Below are 21,623 nucleotides of genomic sequence, written 5' to 3'. Positions count from 1 at the left end.
TCTCTTTTTTCCCCAGTATCATTAAATTAAAACAGACTTTGAAGTCTGATCATAAGCACACAGAAAAGGAAAAGGTGTTGTATCAGCATTATTACCCACCAGATGTTTTGCTTGACACCAAACAAAGGCTGTATTACACTATTTGGGATTTCCTGAGGAATATTTTTAATTCCAGTTATACAGTAAAATGCACTGCTATTCCAGTAGTGGTCATTCCACAGGAGTGGAATTGTTTTTCATGAATAAAATGGTACTGTATGGTTCCAAAAAATCTACACTGAAAGGTTTATGATGCTTTTGTGAGCTTTACGTTGTGGGCATGTCATGATGGTGGACTCTCTGCATGTAGAAACAAATTAAATATGAACTCTTCTTGAAATTGCACCTACTTCCCTGAAGACATTTTCCGAAACGTTAATGTTTTCTGAATGCATGTTATTAATCATTTATTAGTTAAAAGAAATACATAATATTAAGGTGAGCACCATTGGGCCTGAGACTGTCCTTTTCAATCACGAATAGTAGCTTTTCAGTATGCAGCAGTGAACCTGACACAGCATGCCTGTTTTAAGTTTCAGTAACCTGCTGTCTTGAAGACATAACAGTTCAGATGATGCTGTTTATCCTCAACCAAACGGAGAAAAATATGTTACTGTCCAATATTGAGACAGGCCTCGGGCACATTGTACTATTCATATTTACGACATTCATCAATCTTACCAGTTTCTTACCAGTTACCTATCTGTCATTTGGACTTTTTTTTTTTTTCTTTCAAATGCAGACATGCACAAATTCCCTTCTTATCTTGAAAACAGTCAAAACCTTTTTCCTGCAGTGCCCAATTTATTTCATTTAACAGGCAGAAAATATACTGTTTGTTCAAACCTTGCCTGAGTCCTCAGCAGCAATGACTCCATCTGTAATTCAATTATGGAAATCAAAGAGGCCTGTTAAAAAAAAACCCAAAGCTTCGTGGAACCGAGCTTCAGATTTCTTGGAAATAAGAGACGATGAGCATGAACGTACTCTGGTTATAATCAGGATGTTGAACAGTAAAATGTCAAATGAAGTGCAGGAATCAATTAATAGCTGCACCAGCTTATTATGTTCTCCTGTTTTGGATAGACCAACAACTAAGAACAGACAGAGTGCAAATGTGCATTTCATGTTACATGCCACAGAGGCTGACTAGTACAGCTGAATCCTGACCCCTGATCTATCTCATGCACATATCCTCAAGTATCCATGGCAGTGAAGTAGTGTTTATTAAATTAAATGCAAATTTGGATTGGATTATGACCAGCAGCTGACCGGCTAGCTCTTTGGTGCACATAAAGACACTTTGTGAAAGCATCTTTCCTAGAAACTTTTATGAAACCAGGATTCACATGATGGGAACAAATCTCTTGTCAAATAAAACTTTCACTTTGCCCTAAATCTAAATAACAAGAAAGGTTCATTTTATTGGGAAACGATTTGTTTTAATGATGCACAGCTTCAGTGACTGTGTCTTTCATATAGAGATGCATGCTAAGATTAGACCACAGATTAGCAGACAGGACATCTGCATCCTGTCAGAGATGCTGGGAGGTGACACATCTGTTGGAAACTGTCAGCTGCCCATTCACGTCATTACAGAGGCTGAGTGGGGAAAGGCAAGCCACTCTGGGACTCCTATATATGGGTTCAACTGGAAGTGTCCTAAAGTCACCCAGGCTTAAAAGATATCTATAATTCCCTTGTTAGCTATAAGTTACAAGTTTAGTCTGGGCTCCACACGAGATATGTTCCAGGGCAAAGTTTTACTGCTGGAGTTCTTACATAGAAATCTATATTGAGAGCTAGAAAATAAATAAATCACATTTTGTTATGAAGTATGATGAAATGATTACTTCTCAAGAAATTTTAAGTAAGAAATAAAATAGGAGCTTTGTGTAAAAAAAAAAAAAGCAAACAACCAAACAGAAAACAAAACAGAAGAACTACTTAGAAGAGTTTTTTCTGTTGAATAGCTAACCATAAATATGTAAATGCATACTCCATTTTAATAAACATTACTGGGAAGGATATACACTGTAAATAGTGTATATCCTTCCCAGTAATGTTTATTAAAGGAAGGCTGAGGTTGATATTTACAATTGTCCTCTGTGAAATTCACAGAGGACAGTTGTAAATATCAACCTCAGCCTACCTCACATCTGAAAATTGACTTCTCCCTTCTTCTACCTATTGCTGTTGAGATGAACTAGATGTGAGAACTGTGATCTTTGAGAACTATGAAGGATCATGCAAGTGTGAATAGATCTATGAGCTGAAAGTGATGTTTAGAGCTTACAGAACACATGTGACTGCATCTACAAATCACTATTCCTTCACGACTACCTGTGATGTTTAATAAAACCTCACTACCTCTGCAGGCATTCAGTCACTTTACTTGAAAGTAGAGCCACTGACATTTTCACTAAATATTATATAAGCATAAGCAGCACGCCCCAGCACTGTTGACTAGTATGTGCTGTTGGCAGCAAGTAAGTCCTGGATTTGAATCCACTGGCTGGCTGGAGCCTTTCTGTGTGCAGTTTGCACATTTTCCCTGCGTCAGCATGGGTTTTCTGGCCTGATCCTACAGTCCAAGGGGTTACATTAATGGTGATTTTAAATTTGCCACATTGGTTATCGTTCTGTTTGCCCTGCAGTAGAGTGTGACCTATTCAGGGAGTACTCCACAGTTTACCTTTTGGCAGCTTGGATAGGCTCCAGTCTTAAACTGGATAAATAGAAGAAAACGGACTAGAGTAGATGGATTACAGAAGCCATTAAAAAAATAATTAACATGGATTTTCCTTAAATCTATCAACATTTTTCTACTTTCAGTTGCATCACAAGGTGTTGACAACAGGTATTTGATTTTGCAGTTTTATGCTAGAACATGCTTCGTTAACACAGCAAGTGTAAGTAGATGTGTTAATTATCATGCTCTGCAGTCACTGTATATATGGAACAACTAATTTAAAGAACCGTAATGAAAGCAGGCCACTTACAATAAAACAAAATATAAGTCATAATTAAAATGTTACATTTCTAAATGCTTTTCATATACTTTTAACTTCATGTTATCACTGTCACTGCTTTCGCCGAATGAATAGTCACTTGAGTATCAAGAACAGGACTAAAGATGTCACTAATGTTCACGAAGCCTAAAAACCAGACCACACCACAAATAAAAAATGTTCAGTCAAATAAAAGTCAATGAACTAAATTCCTGTGTTCATATAATAATGGGATATTTATTCTCTCTACTGTGCGTGTTAGCCATTGGGATATTTTCATACCTTTCTAATAATGCTGGGTCACAAAATGACCCACTTTTTAAAATGTATTAATATAAGGTGTCAGAGCTTTCCCTGACCCAAATGGTAAAACACTTAGGGAACATAATGCCCAACAAACTCAATCTAGGTCACCTGTACTAACTCATGTAAGTTTGAGCAGTATGTAACACTCTGTCATACTGGAAATTAGTGTGAGGACTGAGCTTCTGGTAGGATCTTCAATGATGCCACACACTGAGGTATGAGAGAAAATGTTTCCTGCTGACCTATATTTTTTCATGGCTATTTGTTTTCATCAAAGCTTAATTTCAGCAGCTGCTCCCTTCCTCTTCCCATACCTGGCACACTCATTACCCACACGTAGCAAACACTATAAGGAAGCATTCTCATTAGTCACTGCAGCAATGAGACCACCTCTGTGACACAGCCAATGAATATTTAAGATCATCTTTACTGAGATTTAACTTCACATTTAATGAGGCCAACATAGAGACCTGCTGGTGACTGATCTCCCAGGAATATGGGTCAATGTAAGGGAAGACAAGACAGATTAGTTTTATATTTGCACAGTTATGACAATACTGTGATTTGTTCCTGAGAATTCATTTTAAAAAGGTATTGATTCCATCCTGTTTTCTAGGTTTATCGTATGCCACTATTCTGCATTAATCTCTATAAGTTGAATATAATATATAAATATAGTTGGATACATTGTAGTCCATTAGATTATATTTGTGCATGTTAAAGTTTATATGGGTTGCCATGCTTCACTCAACATGCATGACATGTGTTACACTTGTAGGGATAGTAGATTGCATTTACTGCCGAAATAGATGTTTCAGGTTGCTAGGTATTGGGATGTGAAGCAAATTTTCCCACTCATTGCAGGTCAGCTTTGTTTGCTCGGTGTATTAATGGATTATCTGGGCTTATTTAAGGGCCAATGTGTGCTGCCGTGGGTTTCATTCAAAATAAAAAAACACCTGGGGAAAGTTATTAGCATAAACAGTAGGAAAAAAATAGGTTTCATTGGTTTCTCTTAAAATACAGTTAGCTTTAGGCTAACCACCACTTTAACACCTTAGACTCAAGATGAGAAGACAGCAACTTTGTTTCCTTGATGCTGTGTAATGAATTCAATGATGACACTTTAAAGTAAATGATGTTGACATCATTTCTCCCTCAGCTTTTTTCAGCCTATATTGCTTAAGGTCATAATTCCCTTTTGCATTTTCATAGTTCATTGGGTGCTCAAAAGAGAACCCAAGGCAGCAAAAGGAATTACATAATTTTAATTGTGCCTTTTTATTTTTTTTATTTATTTCAAACATTTTAGCAATGAATGAAAAACTAATCTCCTCTATTTTGCCTTTCAGTGTGATTCACTTTACCTGTATAGTCTGCATGTCCATTCATTCATTCATTGCTCTTTTTCTTGTTTTTTGTTTTGTTTTGTTAGACTTATTTATTTTTTACTTTATTTTCATGAGTTTTTACACTCAACCTGGACTTGTATAGCAAAAACACAAAAATACATTCTGTAAATAATGTATGTGTGTCTGTTTGTTTATGAACTTTACTGCAGGTCAAGAATGTAAAACTTATTTGACATTGTGGCCCACATACAGCTCACTTTTATCTTAAGTGGGTTGAGCCTTTCTGCCAGTGAATTAAATTTTAACTGCACATTTAATCACAGCGGTATCTTAATATTAGAAAAAGGAGAGCGACTTCAACGGTTTTTCCACATGATAAAGAAATGCTGCTGTAGTAAATGAAAGAAATGTATCAGCAGAATTGTTTGGGCTTAAATTATAAGAAAAAAAATGTGTAAAATTACAGAGAAAGTTGCCCAGACTGGCCTGTAATTATCTAATTATGAATTACCACTCACTATTTATTTATTCTGGTGGGGATGGGAGGGGGGCATGCAAAAGTTTTAAAAATTCATTTAAAAGTCAAAAAAATTGTGCACTCTTTCACACATAGCATCCAGTGGGCCGGACTGCAGTCTTTGCCAGCCGGTTCTGCCCCGCGGGGCTTATGTTTTACACCCCTGCTCCAGGTAACTGAAGAAAATACGTACAGCACACAGTGCGTATCCACGCAATTACAAAGTATAGCACTATATCTCGAAAAGGTCGAATGAATAGAAATAAATATTTCTATTAGTTTTTTACAATTCGAATGTAGTGATGTCATCAGCTTTGTGGCTGACGTAAACAATCTGCGCCGGGAAGCTGAAGAGAGATGGCGACAGCTCAGGCGAAGCTCGACAAAGAGAGCGATGACTGCTCTCTGCTGCCTTTAGTTCATGATATTATTAAATGGTAAGAGTATTTATTGGTTCGTGTGTTGTCACATTGTGTGCTGTATGCACGGGACAACACTTGCTTGTCTCAGTCGCTTGGTGGAGTTGCTATGTTGTTTGCTGTGTTAGCTGAAGCTAATGCCGATAGCTACAAATGTTACGTTAAGTGTCTGCAATAACAAAGCAGACGGATGACGCACTCTTCTTTTCCCCCATTTGCTTAAAGCATGGACAAAGACAACCAGGATGTCCTCCAAGAACTTGGTAAACTAAAGGCAAAGATCCAGGAGGCTCGAGAGCAGATCTCCAACATGCCGGGGATAGACAGCAGTCCGCTGGAGCAGCAGCAGCAGCTGGCCACGTTGCGGGAACAGGTTCGCACCAAGAACCAGCTGCTGCAGAAATATAAAAGTCTGTGCATGTTTGACGTGCCAAAAGCATCGTGAGACTAAAAGACTTGGTATGCACGCAGTATGGAGGAAGTAAATGGAGGTGGCGTGATTCAGGAACACCGGATGGACATTGAAATAATAACCGTCTTTTCTTTAATTGTGTCGGACTGCAACATGTTTTGAACTTGTCTTTGTTTTGTGTTACCACAGCGCAAATTTGTTTATATGATATTTGTATTAAATTGGGATTTTTCGCTTTTTTGAGTCCCATGATATTGATACGTTGTAATAAATTGTATTTTGTATAAGCTTCGTCCTTTAAGGTTATTCGGAATACATAAAACAGACTATGAACCACGGCGAGCTTCTTAATAAGGGCTTCTTGCAGTTTTAATCTGCATGTGAATGACGTGTCAGGATGACGCAACAAGTGCATTTTAACAGATGGACAACATTTTTCTAGTTAAGGGAAACGGAGATCTGTGAAGAGTGTGAAGCTTTGTTTTTAATGCAACTTCTTGGAGATTTGCTTGAAATGAAAAAGAAGGGGAAGGCAGACTATAAAAGTAACAAGTTTTATTTTCTTATGCAAAAGTCTGGGTAGACAATAAATACACATTTAGCATTAAATTTGATCATAATGGAACAATCAAGTTTCACCATGGTTGAAAAAGTACAGTGAAGTGTAAACATGTTTCTTCTTTCCTCAAATGCTGCTCTTAGAAAGTTAAAATAGAGACAGATTTACAGCATTTTCAGAGCATCTACTGCACTACACAGAGATTTATGAGCCGAGCTAGTTCACAAGTCTCAGCCCAGGCTGCACCACTGTGTCAGTTTATGGGCTTACATATTCCTTGTCAGTAAACTGGCTATCCACCACGGCTCCTAACCCTCACAGAAAAGTCTTTCACAAACTGGCAAATGAACTGTCAGCATATGATGCAGCCTTTCTCTTTGGCTTGGCTGCCGCCTACAGCTTTCTCCTTTATGTACATCAAGTCACTGTGCACGCTTGGTCTCCGTGCAAACGGCGCCACTATTCCATATGCGTTCCCGTCCTTGCACTTCTTGTTTTTGAACGACTTCCTGTGGAGAACCTCGCAGTACTGGAGGGAAACTTTGCAGTGTCGGTCGGGGCTCATTTCGTTTGGCAGCTTGGCCATGGTGAAGAGAGTCTGAAACATTTGGTCTACGTTGGTGTTTTTCTTTGCTGAGATTTCAAAGTATGCGCAATGTTCGTCCCCGCCAACCAGCTGCTCAATCTCGTCGTCTTGCACCTCACGGTAAAAGTCCCTGTCACACTTGTTGCCGCAGATGACCAGCGGGACGTCCACGTTCTCCTTGGTTTTGTTTCGCAGGCAGGACTTGGTCTCGTATATCTGGCGCTTCAGGCGCTGCACCTCTTGGAAGGAGTCTCGGTTATCGAGACTGAAAACCAAGATGAACACATCACCTGGAAATACAAGAGAAGGTATATTTGAATATCAAATAAAATTATAATAACAATATTTGACTGTAATTAATTAAATGCATGGTCAAAGCTTCATGTGTCTGCAAAACTCAACTCACCAGTAAGGATTGAAAGCCTCCTGATTGCTGGGAAGGGATGGTTCCCAGATGTGTCCAGAATGTCCAGCTGGTAAACGTCTCCCTTGATACTGTAGAATTTCCTGTGAAAGTCCTCGATAGTAGGCGTGTACTGGTCATCAAACCTCTCGTTGAGAAACCGAGAAATTATGGCTGTCTTCCCAACTTTTGTGGAGCCCAGAATCACCATCCGATGGCAATTCTTGGCCGGGATGTCGAACTCGTTTTCGGGCGGTGACATTTTCTTAATCATGATTGCAGCAGATGCACCCGTTGGCAAATGGTGCTCTGTCAAAGCGATCGTTCAAAAATCCTGTCAGTGATGTGAGGGCTCTAACCTCGCTCTCTGTCTGAAGCCAGAGGAGAGCAGGCTGAGAATTTATGGAGAAGGCTTGCCGCGCCTCCAGTGCGTCATGCGTCACCCTACAGCTCTCAGAGCTGGAGCAAGACCTGGAATTAGTACTGTTTTTGTGCGTCAGCCCTTTCTACCGCTCATCAAAAGAAAACACGAGTTTGTTTTCAGATATAATGCTTAACTGTTTCAAAGTCTCGCCATCAAATATTCCTAATTTCACACATTTCGTTTACTTTTTTCTTCACATTGTTTATACAAATCTAGAAAAGGCAATCAAATTATTCACACATTTATTCACAGTGTGTGCATTATAATGAGGCATGGGACTGCAATAACATTACTGCCTTTAACCCTCTCAAGGCAGGCGTTGCCGATTTGCAACAGTTAAAAACTAACAACCTGATTACCCCACATACATATTTTATGAGTTTTTTTTTACTCAGAAGTACCACTGCAGGACTTGGTTGTGCATTAGCAACAAAAAGTTTAATTTGAGCCTGAGAGGGTTAAAGCATTAACCTCATATGAGTATTCAACCACACAGTCCAAGCTCGGGCAGTTCAGACGTAAGTCAAATTTCTTGCAAACAAAAGCTTTATTTGTTCTCTTTTACCACTGGCGAGTAAACAGACTGTACATCAGCAGAAAACAGATGGAACAAGGTTAGGGAAACTGAGAGGGGCGCAGTGATACACGCTTATGTCAAAGGGGTGACTAAAATGTTTGTTGTTGTTTTTTTTTTTGTTTTTTTTGGGGGGGGGGGGGGGTGGGGGGTGATTTTAGTCAGTATATTCCTCCGCATGAACCACCTTGTGTGTCAGCCTGTTTAGAAGATGATTACGTGTTTATTTGTGTTGCTAAATATCTTTAGGTCGTGAGATCATCACAAATGCAAGTAATTCAGGCTACATAAGATTTGGAACACACGTGCTCATCAGGTACCCAGCTGAAGTGGGCTGCAGCTGGGTGTACCTGGTGCGCTGCAAGCCATCGATACCCATTTCTATTGATTTTTTGCTAGGTATTAATCGAAGCAGCCCAAGATAGAGCCTTCGGTTTGTGACTCAGACTCTGCTTTTCCACTTTACCAGTTTAATCCCTTATCACCTTTCACTTGTCTTCTCACCTGGGAATCATTGTAGAGAGGATTCAAGAAAGAAAGGAAGAAAGTATTGGGTGTTGTCTGGAATTGCTCGTCACTATTCACTTGGGTATTTACTGTGTAAACAATTTTCTTTGATTTGTCTAACTTACAAATGTTGCTGCTGTTGTGTGTGTGTGTGTGTGTGTGTGTGTTTTAAATACATTAACAATTTTATGTACTTTTTTCAATAGCAGCCTGAAAAGTTAAACTCAAAGAGTCAATAAATTATAAGCAAGTAGTAATATGATATGACAAAAGTTGTAAAAAAAAACCCCAACTAATTCTGCATAACGTTAAAAAATAATGATATTTCTATTTATAATCTTTATTTTATTCAGAAATTCAGTTTATATATAAACTGATTTTTTTTTAACTCTTAAGTTTTCATTTCTTGTATGAGTGTAGCTTCACTAAGCTGATGCAACACAGCTGCCACCAGGGTTCACAGTGTTGATATATTCAGTCTTGTTGCCCAATACGCTAAATATGCTTGACATAATAAATTATATTTTACCCTATAGGTACAAGTCTGGATATTTACCTTCATTTCACACAAATCCTAAAACTTGCAAATACTGATGACCTTTGTTAGCATTCTGTGGGGTAGCAGGAACGAAATCAGATAGGTGTAGCTAAGCCTGGTTGTTCAGTGCTTCAGTGATGGGTTTGTGTAACCCGGCTGGAGTGAACAGTGCTAGACCCTTGACTATTGGTCAGTAATTAAGCCAGTGTGTTCTCAGTGATGTGTATAACATGACACGTGAGGAATAGCTTGTCCAGGCTTAGGCTTCAATAAAAAGACGTGCATGAAAATCTGATGGGTGATTTTAAATACTCTTATTCGCAGGGGATTATTCTTGTTGTTTTCGAGAGTTCTGATTAAGTAATTACAGTTGCATCAAAATATTTCTGCATATTATAGTTCCACATAATCCCAAAATAGATGGTATGAAGAATGTAAATACACTGAAAGATGTTGACGTTTCTTGGTTTCGGTTGTTTTTTTTCTGATGAACTTTATCAGAGTATTTCCACTGCATTTCTGCTGGACTCATATCGGGACTTTGACTCAGCTATTTAAAAATATAATCTTTATTTATCTTTGGCTATCTGTTTTTATGATTATTTTTCCTGAGGGTTCTCAGCATCTCACTTTATGACCCACTTTCTTGGAATTTGCTGTTGGGTAGTTGGGTTTTTTGTGAGAGGCGTGTCTGTTTCCTTATAGCCCTGCCATGCACACCACTGAATAACAATGGTGAATATGAACATTAGCCTGTGCGAGACATTCTATAGAAGTTACCTTGGGTCCCTGTGACCTCACAGACTATGCACTCTCAGTCATGCCTGGAGCGCAATGTAATTGAATTTTTTTCCATTTGTACAGGGTTTGTACACACTCTGTCTGAATACGGACTGATATAGGTCACATTCTTCAGAGGTCAGCAGTCGTCTCTTCTGTTCATGTCATGATATATTTATCAAGCATTTGTTGACGATCAGACTCTGAAAGAGCCGTGTGATTTCAATTGAAACAGCCCTGTTTCTCTAGAAGTTGTGATGCTGTCCCGTTCATCCACTGATTCTCTTAAGTGCACATCAGATCTCAGGTAAAAACTTTCCCAGCTGACACTGGGTGAGAAGTAAGAGATGTGATTTTACCTTAAAAATGATAAGTAAGGATTTATCTTTAAGCATTAACCAATGTTTTTGTTAAGCGACTCAGTAAGTTCATAATAAATTCAAGTTCATAATGAAATATGTTTTTCATAATAGATATTTAACAAATAATTTCATTTCTTGGTAAAACCTCACATTGAATGGGTCATGGTCAGAGCTTATTTGCTTAGCCAGATGGAAAGAAACATCAACATTTTCACAGTGAATTTTCTTGAAGCTCAATGACAGATACACAGACCCAGGCTGCTCATCTAAGAGCTAGCTCAGGGTCAGTCCTAGAACATACTAACACACAGAACATGTTTTTTCAGGCACCATGTCTCTGCATGTGTTTTTACGCTTGTCATAAAACATGAGCCGCATGCACTGACCTGTCTACATGGCTGTCGGTAGAGTAAACACACCAGCTCCAGCCCACTCAGACCACGGCCAGTCACACACATTAGGCTCATTTCCTTCTCAGCCATGTTTGCCTTCATCAATTAGTAAAGAGAACACAGAGGAAAAAGGAAAAAAGAGATAGTGTGATTCTCTATGAGGACAGAATGCTTTATAGGCAATGTAAAAACAAAACTGTGTTATTTTGGTCTGGTGAGAGGACTGAACTCTTCACAACAGACCTACGTTTTGGTGTTATTTTGGGCATCTGAATAGGCGCACTAAGTGCATGCTTTATTGTGAAGAAACCAGTCCAGTTTAAGAAAAATAGAATCTCGAGTGTCCTTATTTTTGTCAATGACAGCACCATAAAATCTGACAACACAGCTGCGGCAGACGGTGGCGACACAGTCTGAGTCTTTTTGCTGAGAGGAGCTGCAGATAATTTTCACTGTGATTTGTGGCTTGACCTCATTTGTGATGTTATGTATAAAAGGAAGCCTAAGCACTCTCGCTGATTTCACAAACTGCAGCTACTTCTGTAGAATCAAACTCCCTACGCCAGAAACTACACAGAACACTAAGATTTTCTGCACTATGTCATCATCCTCATTCTTTTCTATGGCAGCGTACACGCATAACACACATTTACTTAGTGACTAATTAATAATTGACAAGAATATGAGCATGTGTGCACATAATTGTGTGAATGAGTGTGTTGGTGGAAAGAGATGGAGTTGGTTCATATTGACTTGTATGACTAATCTGCCCTTGAAGCCTAAGAAGTTTAGGAATAACTCTGGGGCGAGGTCTACCCTGGCTAGGTTGCCAATCTGTCAGAGGGCTAACACAGAGGGACAGACTTGTAGCTAATTTAGGATGCCAAGTTGACCTGATGAGCTTGTGGCATGAAGCAGGTCTGTTTCATGGAGAGCATACAGGCTTAGGAAGACCATGCAACACCCACACAGAGCCCCAGTCAGCCTTGATTCAAATCACTGCAGCACAGCACTAGCAACCCCCCCCCCCAAATATAAAGCCATTTTTGAAAAAATTGTTAGTTAAATTTCTGGGTCGGGGATGAGTTCCTGCCCCAAGTGGAGGAGTTTAAGTATCTCGGGGTCTTGTTCACGAGTGATGGGAGAAGGGAGCGGGAGATCGACAGACGGATTGGTGCAGCGGCTGCAGTGATGCAAACGCTGTACCGGTCTGTTGTGGTGAAGAGAGAGCTGAGTGTAAAAGTGAAGATCTCAATTTACCGGTCGATCTACGCCCCTACCCTCACCTATGGTCACGAGCTGTGGGTAGTGACCGAAAGAACAAGATCGCGAAATGAGCTTCCTCCGAAGGGTGCCTGGCCTCTCCTTGCCTGGCCACCTTGGTGTTCCCCCGGATAAGCTGGAGGAGGTGGCTGGGGAGAGGGAGGTCTGGGCTTCTCTGCTTGGGCTGTTGCCCCCGTGACCCGGCCCCGGATAAGCAGAAGAAAATGGATGGATGGATGCATAGTAAAATTTCCTATTACTGCTTCTACATTTGTTGCAAGCAGGACATATTGGATGAGATGACATCAAAATATAGATTTAGATAACATTTTTGTTTTAATTGTGTATAGACACAAGGCAGTTCATGCACACTCCATTATGCACAGGGTTATTGAAAACAGAAAAAGAACTACAGGAAAACAGTTGATTTAGCTCAGGTATGAGTTATGATGGTTGGGCCTGCAGGTTTTTTAAATTTTATTTTTAAAAGCTTCTGAAGCTCTTTATGCTCCTCAAAGACCCATCAGATATATTTGATGAATTTTCCCCCCTCCATTTCAAACCTTCCATTTTGCAAAATAATAGGTTACATACTCCAATAAAAGTACTGTGTATTTATCCATGGAATTTGCCTCTGTTTACTAAAGATGAATATGTAGCAATGTGCTAATGATCCTGCAAGTGACAATCACAAGATGATGATTATAAGATGGTCATTTGGTTGTTTTTTTAAATACTAGAATCAAACTGTGTTTACATGGCGTGAGGCTTGGGCCTGTTGCGTGTCAGCCCAAGCTATCTCAGAGAAAACCTGTTGAATGAAACAGGGGCCTGTGATTTCCAGTACAAAAGCTTCATATTTCAGAGCCAATCAGAGCACCGGACTCAGTGCAAGTTTACTTTGCCAGCCACCTTCATGTTTGAACAATCTAACAATCTGTCAACCACATTATTATCTACAACAACATGCAAGCTGATGTCGTGCTCTCTGCATGACGTAGAACACGCGGTTGTAAATATGAAACAACAAAACATCTCCCTATATGATAATATGGCTGCCAGTCATAGGTAGGAAAACGCCAGTGTTTATGGCATTTAGTGACCTGTTTTAAGGACTTTGCTGGGCATCACAGTAGGAGGGAAATAAAACAAGAAAATTATATCCTTTTGAGAGATGTCCACGAGGACGGAACAACTTGTTCTATCAGCAATGTAGCTTCAGCTTCTCTCTGTGAGTAATCAGTGATTTGGCGTTAATGATTTCACATACACTGAACAGACAGTGGTTCAAAAGGTTTGTGTTTTTTGACCCATCTGACCTGGAAATTGTCTTGTCTGGTGGTTATTTTCCTCATGGCAGTAAATTTACAGACAGCCACATCTCATTATGTGCACCCAAAGACCTGAACACACCATAAAACATTAGACTCTCTCTCAGGTCACAATTATTATGACTCCCTTTAGAAAACAGTAAAGCCTGGAATAAATCCCAAATGCTCATCAGCTGATATAAAACACAGAAAATGGTGAGAATATAGAGTCAGTCTTTAAGTAAGTTCACATCAATGCTTTGCATTCCAATTTTGCCTTTTTAATTCAGTATCACTTATCCTGAGCCCAGTTTCCAGAGTGTGTGGACAGTTATTTTCTTAAAAATAGCTCAGATAAACACTCTTCACCAGACTGCAGGCCAAATCTGACCCTTTGGTTGTCCCTGACCAGCCTACGTTAGGTGGATTTCAAAGAAAAAAAGATTACACATGCACATCTGTACAAGTGACTACAACTTCAGTGTAAACGCAATACAAATAACTTTTATTAAATGTGAGTTTTGTAGGCCTGAAAACTATGAACTCACACTAAAAATAAAGACAGACTGAAGCACAATGTGGAGTTTTTATCAAGACATAGACTCCTAAATATTTATCTGCTGAAGTTAGAAGTAAGGTTGAGTGCTTATTCTGTGGAGATTGCTGTGTTTAACAGTTTGAATCACCATTATGAGACTACCCATGAAGAGAAATACAACAACTTGACCAATAGTGACATCTGAGCCTTTGCCAGCAAACCTGAAAAAGTAACAAGGACTTATTTTTATCCAAGCTTTACACATCCAGAGATGGAGCTGTCAACACCAGCTTTGTGATTTCCCAACAAATCACTAAAAACAGTGAGCCATTCTCTGGAGAGTATACCAAAGAGTGTTTGATGAACTCTGTCACGCTAATAGTACCTGAGAAAAAATGGCCTGTATTTGTATAGCGCTTTTAGAGCATCCCTCTCCAGGAGAATGGTAACAATGATGGATCAAGGACTTGACTTTTTCTTCTTGGTTCTGGACAAGAGCTGTGATATCCTACTATAAAGTTAAATCCAGATACAGATCCTGTGATGATCACCCGTCTGCCGCCCTGCTCATTTCCACCTCAGACACTAAACCTGACTGCAATTCACTTGCTCAAGCTGAAACAAACAGGAATTCTGTAACTGAACAAGAAAAAAACCCTGAAAAACTGAAGATTGAGAAATAAACTACAAATAAAACTGCAATAGCACTTTGTATAAAGTTGAAATTCTTTGAATTTTTGCAAAAGCATGTACATTTTGCTCACAATTAATTTTAGGAATTTTGATGAAATTGTGAGGCCTTTTCTGTGTTTGGTTGTCATCCTGTGCTGTTTCATCTTCTCTTTGTTGCTCTCCCTTTCTCTCTGTGTGTGTTCATGTGTATTTGTGCGAAGACCTAACCATGCCTTTGTGTTTCAGGGACGGGATTCCTTCTGCCTCCCCACCCTTTGTTCCTGTGCACCTGAAGATGAAGAGCTCACCTGTTTGTCATGGATGAGTGGAAATCCTTCCATAATCACCTGAGCATTAAACTCACAGGGTTAGTGAAGCCGGTTCCTTGTGTTTATATTTTTGCTCTGTATTACTCTGTGAGAACTGGTATTCAGCTGTTTTCTTCTCTGCGCAGAAAAAACGAGTTTCTGAGAGAATATATCTGTGTTTGGACCAGCAACCTCTCCCATAAGTCCAGCATTTGAATCCTGCTTGCTCCACTGGTTATGACAGATTTCGCATTTTCATTGCCCAATTATAACATATACTCTTATCAGTAGCAGTTTATAAAGAGATAAAAATAATATTGAGCAGAATTCAGTTCAGAATAGTCCTGGGTCCATCCAGAACAGTTACAGTTTCTCTTATTGCTCCTTGGGAAAATTAATTGCCCATCTCTGCTCTGCATGCTGCCTAATGAAGGAAATTCCACAATTTCCTTCGGGATTAATAAAGTATTCTGATTCTGATTAACACCAATTATTATCTAAAATTAGGAACCATAGGTCAATATAAAGCATCTTAGCATTTTGGTTAGTTATAAAGTTGATGGAGACCAAAAAGGAATAAAAACAAGGTTTCTATGCTAATCTTTCTTTAGCTTTGTGAAAGGTTTAGCCATTTCAGCTATAAAATGGCTAAAATATATATTGATTCTGCCTGAGGTTTCTTCCTGTTAAAATGGAGTTTTTCCTTCCTACTGTTGCCAAGTGCTTGCTCAAATGGGGTCATTTTCTTGTTTGGGATTCTTGAGGAAATTGTTGTGGTGATTTGGTGCTTTTAAACAAAACTGAATTGAATTGAATAAAATCACAATATATCTGTGTATTTACTAGCTGGGTCGTTGCCCAAAGTAAAACAACACAGTGGGCTTTCAGGGGTACCAGGGCAGAAGATTACTTTATCATGACAAAGAAGAGAATATAAGTTTTATTTGACAATTTAATGTTTGTTAGGGAAAGAGTAGTATCTAGCTATCCTACTCCAATTCCTTGCTGAATTTGATATTCTTAACATAAGTTAATTTGTTCTTGTGAGTTTTGTCTGCAAACAAAGGAGCTCAGTGCACCTTTTGGAAAATTGGCTTGAGGTACTACTTGAGTTTTTCCGTGATGCATCCTACCGACTTGTATCAGAGGTAACTGTCCATTACAAAATTGTTATTACTTCAATGAGCAGTGCAGTCAGTGGATGTGTCTACACGAAGTGATCTTATAAATGCTCAACCTTAGACGTCAGTGAGCTGCTGCCCTTTGCAGCACTGTTTACGTAACTGTAATAGTTCTCTCTAAAGAGCAGGAAGGTAGAAGAAAGGAAAGAGAGAAAGGTAGCAAGTCTTTAGCAAGGATTAATATATTTAACCTCACCTCACACACTCACGTAGGCTCCCTTGTAATACCAAATAGTAATAAAATCAGTTGAGCCACCCTCCAGGTTGTTATGTCAACATTTAACCCCCTCTGTGAGCGCCCAAACCCACAGGCACACACACGTACGCACAGCAAATATTACATAAACTCCCACCAGGTACCTGCGCTGCTGTTGTGTACAACCTGGGTTCCGTGTAAAATTACATTACAATTCTTTTCTTTTCTTTTTTTTTGCATGGAATGAGTTATATCTAATAATTTGCAGAACTCTTTAAATACCTTGTGTGATCAATACTAATTTAGCCTTTTTCTACGTGACTCACAGCTCTTTACAAATGAGTGTGATAACACCACACAACAGAGAATGCCACAGCCTAAACACCAGAGGTTTGAAAAGGACACATTCCCTCTGTCGCTTTGAATTTGAGTTTTTAATCACACAAACCTAATTTGCAGGGATTAACTGCATTTCTCTAGGTTTCCTAATCTGTTTCTTTTTATAGAGATGAAAATTTGCTATTATATGTCATTACTTTCCGTATGCCTTTATTAACAGATTTGTGTGTAAGGGAATATGAAATATTTTCTTGTTCAACTCATTTTAAAAGGTTATTAATTTTTATCTCCATGTGCTTTTCCCCAGAGCAACATTTGCATACATTTGCCTAAAATGGTCACTGATAACATTAACACCTAAATGATTATTAAATGCTTTCCAAGGCTGACTAAGCTGTGAGTCTCCAAAGGTTGTGTGCCACGGAGCTCATCATCATTTAACACACACCTTGTCACGATCTAGCCTGATAAAAGCCTACTCATCGAATGCTGCGCCTGATATTACATTTGTGTCAGAGTCATTCGTGATGTGATGGTAATATTAGATTTTCAGTTGCAGTTAATATTAAAACCCCATCATCACATAAAAGTTTTGACTATTAAACAAAAGCCAAAAGAATTCATAGTGGTTATGTGTAAAAGCTGACATATATTGAAATAACCTGGCTTCCATTTAATCCACAGGCATGAATGGGTTAGGTTTTTTGACCACAGGTGTGAATGTGAGCATGAATGTCTAGCTGTTTGTCTGTCTGTGTTAACCTTGCAATAAGCGATGACCTATCACAGGTGTCATTTACCCCGCCCTTTGCCCTGTGGTAACTGGGACTGGCTTTAGCCCCTCTATTACCTTCTGGTTGAACAGAAGAAGATGGATGAATGTGTGGATGGATGGTTGGATTAAGCAGTCTGTTCTGGCCATCTTCTTTGTTTTTGTTTACACCTGCACTGTCTTATTGCCTCCCATTTGGACTCTGTATGATGCCATTTCACAAGCTAGTGAGAGGGCGAGTACTAAGTAGCCAACATGGATATTCCTACTGTTCAGCTAATCAGGCATATATGCATGTTCTTTTCAAATAATTACATAGGCATTATGCACAGCCATGCATAGTGGCCTTCAAGTTGAACACAATTCACCCTTCTTAATGAGCTCTGATATGTGTGTGTGTGTGTGAGAGAGAGAGATTATCTGTGTAAATAAGAAGGCATCAAACGCATCACAAAGCACACATAAATTACAGTAAAACACATTCACTCTACACTTTAAGTTTGAAAGTGAATTGTGTTTACTTTCTCGGAAAAATGTCAATACATGTTACAACAAAACAACTGCAAAGTTACTTCAAATTCTGATGTAACTTCACTTTAAGATGCAAGGGTAGAAATACTGCAACCATAGAAGAAAGGACACCGGAGAGATATATCAATCCTGACAAGTGTTTGAACAGTTAACACACAAAGGTGCCATGAAAAACAATGCCCTGGGCTCACAGGAAAGAGACTGTGGTTTCAGTCTCTTGTGGCTGATTTAGATGAATTACCAATATGAAATTATCCCACATAATGGAAAAAGGAAAGGCACTCTCAAAGTATGAGTAATCCTAGTTGATTGTGGAACCTTGTGTATTAGCTGGATTTCATAAGGCCCTTGAAGAAGTGGGGCTCAGCAGGCTAATGAAAAAAGGATATGTAGTCCTTTCGTGTACAGCATGCTCCAATGATTATAAGATTAACCCAACAAATTACTCCTGGACTGGGTGAAAAACTTAAAATAGTTGAAAACACATAGTTCTAATATATTTGTGTGGAGGATATATATTATGATTATTCGGGGTGATATGGTGATAGCAGACAAACAATCAACAAACAACAAAACTATGAAATCATATGAGAAATCATGTAGGGGGATATTAAAGCTGGGTGATAGGTGAAAATAGCCCTTAGCCCATAACTTGGAGGTGTAGTTTGGAAGTGATGGACCCAGTAAAGGCAACACTGGGTCACTTCAGAATGTTGCAGTTTAGAAATACCAAATAATTGTGTCTTGAATAGTAAGTCAAACAGGATGACCAGCAACAAAAACGTGCATGGTTCCTGAAGCCAAAAAGCATCAAAATACAAATTTGCACTGATGTAATAACTTCACTTAGTCCAAGCAGTTCTCACCTTTGTTTTGAGCTCCTCACTAGTGTTTCTTTGCATCAGTTCAAACAGAAAGGTTTATTTCAAGCAGCCATCTCCCAACAGTGGATGATGAAATGCTAGATTTGCTACTTGAACTCTGGAAATCAGTGCGATGCCACTTTTGGGAATTCGCATAGCAAGAATTGGACTCGTATTCTGCAGCAGAAGTAATTCTGTGTCTTACTTTTCTGGTCTTTCTTCATTAAAATATCTGACACTTAAGATCATATAATACTGTATATCTGCAAAAGAAATGTCTTGAATGATCCAGAGTTTTGCCTGGTACTGCAGCTACATATTATTTTGCGTAGGAGTGAATTTGAAATACAAAAGTGTTACTGGAGCAAGACATATTTCATTTGAGTAACATCTTTAGGAAAATGTCAGTGGCTTCTGACAGCAGGTCAGTGAGAGCACAAAGCATTACAGGAAGTTTTGCCCTCAGAGCTCAGCTGCAAGTCAGCTAATTAGTCCACAGCATGACAAGTTTGTATCCTGCTGTTCACAACCAGACTTCTCACCTTTGATCCTCTTTTATTGCAGAAGCAGAGTGAATATTGAATTCTTACCTCATTCAGTTTGAACTCTTTCATGCATGAATTATGACAGCCAACAATCTGGATTTTTTTTCTGAAGTATTTTTGTTTATCTTTAGCCATGAAAAAACGATTTTTGAGCTTCATTTTTTTAAACATACTTTTCAAAGAGTTTTTTTTTTTTTTTTACATGTCCACGTAGTCAGTTCATTGGCTGACCAGTGCGTGGCAGGGTACGTGATACCATCAGTGTCCAATGTAGCAGTTTATGTGCAAGAATACCATCAACACTGACACAAATACAAGAAAACAGCCTTTGAATAGCTGTCCACTGTAGTGACCACTATGTGTGAAAGGCTTAACCATGTAGCCACTGTTTCCTGCCAAATGTCAATCAGAAAATAATTTCATGTTTTAGTTCATACAGTGTTTAAAGAACTCGCATCCTCCATATAAACATAATGAAATTTTAGATTCACCAGCATCTTTGTTAGGTATTCCTGTCCAATTGCTTGTTAATACAAATATCTAATCAGCCAATTACATTGCAGCAACATTTAGGTCATGATCATGTCAACCCCATTAGGACAACCTGCTGTTGATGCATGGCTGCCTGTTAATACATTTTGGTTGCTATGCCCCAGTTGTTGCAGTGCAACTGGCACAGCAGACAAACTTGTCATAATAGGACGAGCACAATTGCTGCTAAAAATATTAATAGCAACTCTATTCTAACCTAAGTGTCCTCTTGACTGTGTAACTGAGCCAACATGAGCAACACCAGGCCTGAAATAGCTTATCTGACATCAGAGATCATAATTTGTTAAACCACACCAGCACTTTTCTCACTGGTACATTAAAATCTTTTAAAGTACAAAATAAACCGGAAAGTGCTGTAGTTTGATTTTAAATGTATTCTTTATTTATTCAAGCAACTACACTTTACAACCTAAATGAAAATGAGAAACTGGGGCTGCGTTAGAGGGCAGCGCCAACTAGCTTATAAAGAGATAAAATTAATATTGAGCAGGACTGAGTTCAGAATATTAACCTTATTTCTTAATAAACTTTTTGGTTTCTCATGGGAAATTCATTGTCCACCCTGAAGTATTAATTATAACTATTATTAACTTTGACCTTTCTCACAATTTTAATACAGTGGGAGAAATAATTGTTTGATGGCCTGCTGATTTGTAGTTTTGCTCACTTAAAAAAAGAAACAAACAATCTGTAATATTATGGTGGTTTCATTTTAATGGAGAGAGACAGAATATCAAAAATCCAGAAAAAACACATTACATTAAAGTTTTGAATTGATTTACATGTTACTGAGTGAACAAAGTATTTGATCTCAGAGCAAAATGTGACTTAGTACTTGGTGGAAAAACCCTTGTTGACAAGCACAGCGATAAGATGTTTCTTGTAGCTGGTCACCAAGTTTCCACACATTTCTCTCCTCTTTACAGAAATTCCCTAGATCCTTCAGGATGCTTGGCTGCTGCTTGACAACTTAAAATTTCAGCTCCCTCCACCAACTTTCTATAGGATTGAGGTCTGGAGACTGGCTCGGCTGCTCCATGACCTTAATGTGCTTCTTCTTTAACCACTCCTTTGTTGCCTTGGTGGTTTGTTTTAGGTCATCGTTACGCTGGCAGACCTAAGCTTCCACATGACGGTCTTGTCCCTGATGTCCTGTGACATCGCCCATGATGGTGGAGAGGTTGCAACTGCAGAAACTGATTCTGTGGGCAGGTGTGTTTTATATACATAATGAGTTTAGATCAGGAGTATCTGTAATTGAATCATTGATTTGATTGATATAGACAGAGGCCTACTTTTAAATGATTTATAATAAGTCGAGTATTTCACCCGGTTTGTCTTATGGAGCTCATAGTTTATTCATCTAAACCTG

The 21,623-nt window shown here is 38.8% G+C and overlaps 2 protein-coding genes across 2 annotated transcripts; one reads left to right on the top strand and one right to left on the bottom strand.

Annotated features, from left to right (window-relative positions):
* The first annotated feature begins 5,571 nt into the window (after positions 1–5,571).
* On the top strand, positions 5,572–6,245 carry med9 (mediator complex subunit 9). The gene is made up of 2 exons (XM_085352462.1): positions 5,572–5,662; positions 5,870–6,245. The coding sequence occupies exons 1-2, from the start codon at positions 5,583–5,585 to the stop codon at positions 6,087–6,089; spliced, it is 300 nt and encodes a 99-aa protein (XP_085208588.1). The 5' UTR covers positions 5,572–5,582; the 3' UTR covers positions 6,090–6,245.
* Positions 6,246–6,967: 722 nt separating this feature from the next.
* On the bottom strand, positions 6,968–7,901 carry LOC146633742 (dexamethasone-induced Ras-related protein 1-like). Its single transcript, XM_085352461.1, has 2 exons — positions 7,608–7,901; positions 6,968–7,491 (listed from the first exon to the last, which is right to left on the bottom strand). Exons 1-2 carry the CDS (start codon positions 7,876–7,878, stop codon positions 6,968–6,970), a joined length of 795 nt encoding a protein of 264 aa, XP_085208587.1. The 5' UTR covers positions 7,879–7,901.
* Positions 7,902–21,623: the final 13,722 nt, after the last annotated feature.

This window comes from Diplotaxodon limnothrissa, linkage group LG4 (assembly GCF_057381915.1).
Source record: "Diplotaxodon limnothrissa isolate DT_005_m linkage group LG4, D_limnothrissa_male_GT1.1, whole genome shotgun sequence".
Taxonomy (NCBI): domain Eukaryota; kingdom Metazoa; phylum Chordata; class Actinopteri; order Cichliformes; family Cichlidae; genus Diplotaxodon; species Diplotaxodon limnothrissa.
This window is presented reverse-complemented; position numbering and strand designations above follow the sequence as displayed.

Excerpts from the sequence above, each read along its gene's own strand:
- LOC146633742 (XM_085352461.1), bottom strand. The coding sequence starts at position 7,878 with ATGATTAAGAAAATGTCACCGCCCGAAAACGAGTTCGACATCCCGGCC. Across the intron at positions 7,492-7,607 it reads GAGGCTTTCAATCCTTACTG|GTGATGTGTTCATCTTGGTT; the intron begins GTGAGTTGAGTT and ends TTGTATTTCCAG.
- med9 (XM_085352462.1), top strand. The coding sequence starts at position 5,583 with ATGGCGACAGCTCAGGCGAAGCTCGACAAAGAGAGCGATGACTGCTCT. Across the intron at positions 5,663-5,869 it reads GTTCATGATATTATTAAATG|CATGGACAAAGACAACCAGG; the intron begins GTAAGAGTATTT and ends ATTTGCTTAAAG.